The sequence below is a fragment of the Ipomoea nil genome, unplaced genomic scaffold (genome assembly GCF_001879475.1).
Source record: "Ipomoea nil cultivar Tokyo-kokei standard unplaced genomic scaffold, Asagao_1.1 scaffold3197, whole genome shotgun sequence".
NCBI classification, from domain to species: domain Eukaryota; kingdom Viridiplantae; phylum Streptophyta; class Magnoliopsida; order Solanales; family Convolvulaceae; genus Ipomoea; species Ipomoea nil.
In genome coordinates, this window is record NW_017619625.1 from 179,328 (window position 1) to 184,447 (window position 5,120).

The window sequence follows — 5,120 nt, forward strand, 5'->3', positions numbered from 1 at the left end:
CAGCTCTGGTAGACCGAAGTGCTGTTCAGCCGCAGCGCACGAGAGCAACTTTCGTGCTGCATGCTCTCGGCCAGGCCGCAGCGCACGAGAGTAACTCTCGTGTTGCTTGGTCTCGATCTCGTTTCAAGCTCATCCGCCCAGTTTCCCCCAATGTCCTCCAGCTTTTTCCGGATTCCATCCACGATTGTATGATTTACGTTCTCGACTTGTCCATTGGCCTAGGGGTAAGCAACTGACACCTTGGTTTGGCGTATGCTGTGCCGTCGGCAGAAGTCGACAAAGGGTTGGCAGTCGAACTGTCGACCGTTATCGCTGACCACATGCTCAGGTAATCCAAAGCGGCAAATTACTTTCTTCCACAAGAAGCGTTGACACTGATATTCGGTGATGGTAGCTAGTGGCTCAGCCTCAACCCACTTAGTGAAATAGTCGATGGCCACTACACAGAACTTCAGACGCCCGTGGGCGACTGGTAGTGGGCCCAGCAGATCAATCCCCCATTTGAAGGGGATGGCCGTAGTAACCGGCGTGTAGAAAGTGGTTGGCGGAGTATCCTTTCGAGCGAATGCTTGGCAGATCGCGCATTTGGCTATCCACTCGATGCAGTCCCTCATCATAGTAGGCCAGTAATATCCCTGAACGACTAAATTCCGCGCGAGAGTATGGGCGCCCTGATGAGCTACACAGATTCCATGATGGGCTTCGTCCATTATTTTCTCCGCCTCTGTTCTGAGAAAGCACCTGAGGAGGGGACCCCCAAATGACCGCTTGTATAGTTGCCCATCGATAATTTCGAATGACGAAGCCTTGCGACGGACTCGGGCGGCGACTCCGGGGTCCTCGGGCAATTCCCCCTTTTCTTTGTACCGTCGAATATCTTCGATCCAGAACATTTCGGGGTTCCATTCCTCAGCCGTCACTTGCTGAATCTTTGAGGTCGCCTCTTCTATGCCGGGTCGAACCAGTTCTTCCTTTTGGCAGATCTTAACGAGATGATCCGATACACCTTCCAAAGCGATTTTTTAAAGTATGTCGGTCTCTGTGTTGTCGGCTTGAGAGATGTACTCTATCTCATAAGCGCAGAATCCCTTCAATAATTCTACCATTTTTTCCGTGTATTGAGCCATCCGAGCGTTTTTCACGTCGCAGGTTCCGGACACCTGTCCAACCACCAAACGAGAGTCGGTCTTGATTCGTAGGCATTCCGCCCCCAGTGTCTTGGCGAGTCGTAGGCCACCCAGCACAGCCTCGTACTCGGCCTCATTGTTAGAGGTCGGGAACAAATAACTTAAGGCGTAGTAAAGACTGAACCCTTCCAGAGTAATCAACATAACTCCGCCGCCGCAATGTTGGCAACTGGCTGCTCCATCCGCATGTATCTCCCACCATTCGCCGGGGCCATCTTCCTGGATGTCATCCCTGCCGCTTTCTCCTGCAGTGCACTCGACCAAGAAATAGGCCAAGGCCTGTCCTTTCACTGATGGGCGAGGCTGATACTCGATCCTGTACTGGGTCAACTCCACCGCCCACTTCACGAGTCGGTCGGACGACGTTGGATTCCGTAACACGCTTCCTAGGGGTTGATCGATCAAGACCCGGACGGTGTGGGCTTGGAAGTAGGGCGCCAGTTTGCGCATGGTGATTATCAGAGCATAAACGATTTTCTCCAAAGGCGTATATCGCGCTTCGGCTGCCTTCAAAGAACGACTCACGTAATACACCGAGTGCTGAGCACGTTCTTCCTCTCGGACAAGTACCGAACTCACCGCCTTCGAGGATGCCGCTAGATATAAGAACAATGGCTCACCGACTTGGGGGTGGATAACACTGGAGGTGTGGAAAGATATCTTTTCAACTCATCGAATGATTGCTGGCACTCGGCTGTCCACACGAAGCCCTCCTTCTTCTTCATAGCCTCGAAAAAGGGCACAGTCTTGTCCACCGATTTGCTTAGAAATCGGCTAAGGGCAGCCAGTCGACCGGTCAACCGCTGAAGGTCCTTAACAGTACTCGAAAGCTGCATGTCCATGATTGCCTGCACCTTCTTCGGGTTGGGCTCGATTCCCCTTTTGGTCACCATATACCCCAAGAACTTCCCACCTTGCACGGCGAAGGCGCACTTTTTCGGGTTAAGTCGTAAATTGTATTTAAGCATTATCTGAAAGCAGTCGGCCAAGTCCTTAGCATGATTAATTTCCTCCCGACTCTTTACCAGCATGTCGTCTACGTATGCTGCCATAGATTTTCCCAATAAGTCCTGGAACAGCCGGGCGACCATTCGGGTGTACGTAGCTCCCGCATTCTTGAGTCCGAATAGCATGACTCGGTAACAATACACCCCATCCGGGGTCAGGAAAGCGGTTTTCTCTTCATCGGCCTTGTGCATGAAGATCTGATGGTATCCCCGAAAGGCATCCATGAAACTTAGCAAAGCTGACCCCGCCGTTTCGTCGACCAACTGATCTATCTGAGACAGCGGAAACGGGTCCTTCGGACAAGCCATGTTAAGGTCGGTATAATCCACACACATTCGCCAAGCCGGGGCTTTCGGCACGAGCACCACGTTAGCCAGCCATTCTGGGTACTTGACTTCTCGGACATGACCCGCGGCTAACAGCGTGCTTACTTCTTTCTTCACGAATTCCCTTCTGTCGTTGTCTAGATATCGCTTCTTTTGAATCACTGGTCAATGGTCGGGGTCGACAGCGAGCCGATGAGCGATGATAGATCGGTCAATTCCCGGCATATCCTCCGGCTCCCAAGCAAAGACTAGCCGGTTCTCTCGAAGCACCTTTATGACTTCTGCCCGTACCTCATCTTGGAGACCGACTCCAATTCGAACTATTCTTTCTGGTCGTTCGGGGTTGATTTCAATATCTTCCAATTCGGCGGCCAGCTCTGGGCGGGGTATCATTGTCTTTTTTGGAGGTCGTTTTGTGATCTCGTGGACCTGCATTTCACGCTTCCCCATGCCCCTACAAGCTTGTAAATAGCAATCACGGGTGATTCTTCTGTCACAGCGGGCCATGCCAATCCCGTTCGGCGTGCGGAACTTCAAGCAGAGATGCTCAATGGAGATCAATGCTACCAGATCTTCCAAGCCTAGTCGACCAAGTATTGCGTTGTGCGAACAGGTCAAGTCGACCACAATGAATTTCATGTCCAGCTTTTGTACGTCGGGATAGCTGTCGATTTCTACTGGCAACGTGATTGACCATTCCGCCTTCACCGAGTCGCCCGTGAAGCCGGCGAGGGGCGTCTTAACTGGGATCAATTGTTCTCGTGTTAGACCCATCTTGGTGAAAGTCTCGAGGTACAAGACGTTGACACTGCTCCCGGTTTCTACCAGGATTCGCCGAACAACTACCCCATTTACGTCCATTGCGATGACCAGTGCGTCACGGTGTGGTGTTTCCCCTGTGGGTAGATCCTTGTCAGTGAAGACAATAGGCTCTCGACAGACTTTCTTCGAGCCACCTTCTCGTCCGTACACGGTCCCAACATACAATTGCCGGGCCCAGGCTTTCCTGGTATTCGCCGAGTCGCCTTCCTCTGGTCTGCCAACTATCATATTGGTAACCGGCTTCTGCCGCCACTGGGCCTCGTCTTCGTCGGTCGCCGGCTGCTTGCCGCGACTACCCTCGGTTGTTCCGGCAGAGTCGCCGTCTTCCCGGGCTGCCGATCTTCGTCGCCATTGGTTGGGAAGCGGGGTCCCTTGTTGGATAATCCCCTCCATGATCTTCTTGAGGTAATAACATTCTTCCGTGTTGTGGGTGTATGATTTATGATAACGGCAATATTTAGACATTTTACATGGATCCTCATTCGTCGTATGCTCCTCGATCGGGGGAGGCGGAGGAGGCGCGACTGCTCGTACTTCCTGTACTGGATGCGGGGGAGTCGACTTATAAGGGTGGATGCTGGGCCTATCATATGGGCGCCGTGCTTCAGGTCGCCTAGCCGGTTCCGGGCGTCTTTCTTTAGTTTCTGCGCGGGTTCTCTTTCCATTAGTAGATCCTCCGACCTCCCGCTGCCGCTTGTGCTTCATGGCCTGCTCCGTGTTAGCCCGCTTGTTAGCCATATGTATGGCCTCCGCAAAGGTGGCCGGCCGGTTGTCCCGTAGGTCACGATACAGCTGTCCGGATCGTAAAGATTCGATGAAGAAGGTGAGGGCGGTCTGGTCCTCAACTTCTTCGATAGACTGGATCTCTTTTTGCCACCGGGCCAAGTAAGTTTCGAGGGATTCGCTTTCCTCTTGATGAATGTCCCCGAGATGAGTCAGATCCTTTTGCGGCTTGATGTTGGCCGCGTAGTGACTCATGAAGCGGTCGGCCAGCTCTTCAAAGTTTCGTATCGATCCTTGGGACAGAGCCACCAACCATCTTTGCGCCGGCCCCTTTAGTGTCGGTAGAAAAGCGCAACACATGACAGGGTCTCGGACTCCTAAAACCTGTATTTTAGCCTGATAACTTAAAAGGTGCTCTCGCGGATCGCTGGATCCGTCAAAGGTGGCCTGTTCCGAGAATTTGAAGTCGCCGGGTACTTTGTAAGACATGATCTCGGAGGAGAAAGGTAAGGCAGTGAGCAACGTTCGTCCAGGGGACTTGGTCCTTCCTTCCATTTGCTCCCTCAGGTTTCGCACTTCTCGAGCCGGGTGAGCCACATCGTCGTCGTTTCGTGTGTGGTTTCCAGTGGACTCCGTGCTTTCGTCAACCTCCGACTCGGCTTGTTGGTCATCGTTGCGTGTAGGTCGCTCGGACCGTCGTGCCTGAGTCCTGGTCCTTCTAGTACGGGCTTTTTCTCAAGCGACCTCTCGATTTCATGGACCTGCCGGTGCGCGACTGGGCTCTCTTTCTCCCAGTCGTTCTCTCACTGATGGGCGCGCGGTATTTGGTCCGAGCCTGGAATGGACTGATCGCACCGGTACGCTCTCTGCCCGCCGATCTCCTCGCCTGCCTTCTTCAGATCTCTGGGGCGGTTGTTGATTGCGGGGCGGCGGTCGCGAGGCAGACTGTTCTCCCATTCCCCGGTTTTCTGCAACGATAGCTCGCCCAATGGCTCGAAGTTGCTCGGGGGTGAGGGGTATCATTGGTGATGGACGATTCAGGGGCGCCGACTCA

The 5,120-nt window shown here is 53.3% G+C and overlaps 1 protein-coding gene across 1 annotated transcript; it reads right to left on the minus strand.

Moving 5' to 3' along the window:
- Window positions 1–2,686: 2,686 nt before the first annotated feature.
- LOC109168357 lies at window positions 2,687–4,621 on the minus strand. The gene has a single exon (XM_019317370.1). It carries the CDS (start codon window positions 4,619–4,621, stop codon window positions 2,687–2,689), a length of 1,935 nt encoding a protein of 644 aa, XP_019172915.1.
- Window positions 4,622–5,120: the final 499 nt, after the last annotated feature.

Excerpts from the sequence above, each read along its gene's own strand:
- LOC109168357 (XM_019317370.1), bottom strand. The coding sequence starts at position 4,621 with ATGGAAGGAAGGACCAAGTCCCCTGGACGAACGTTGCTCACTGCCTTA.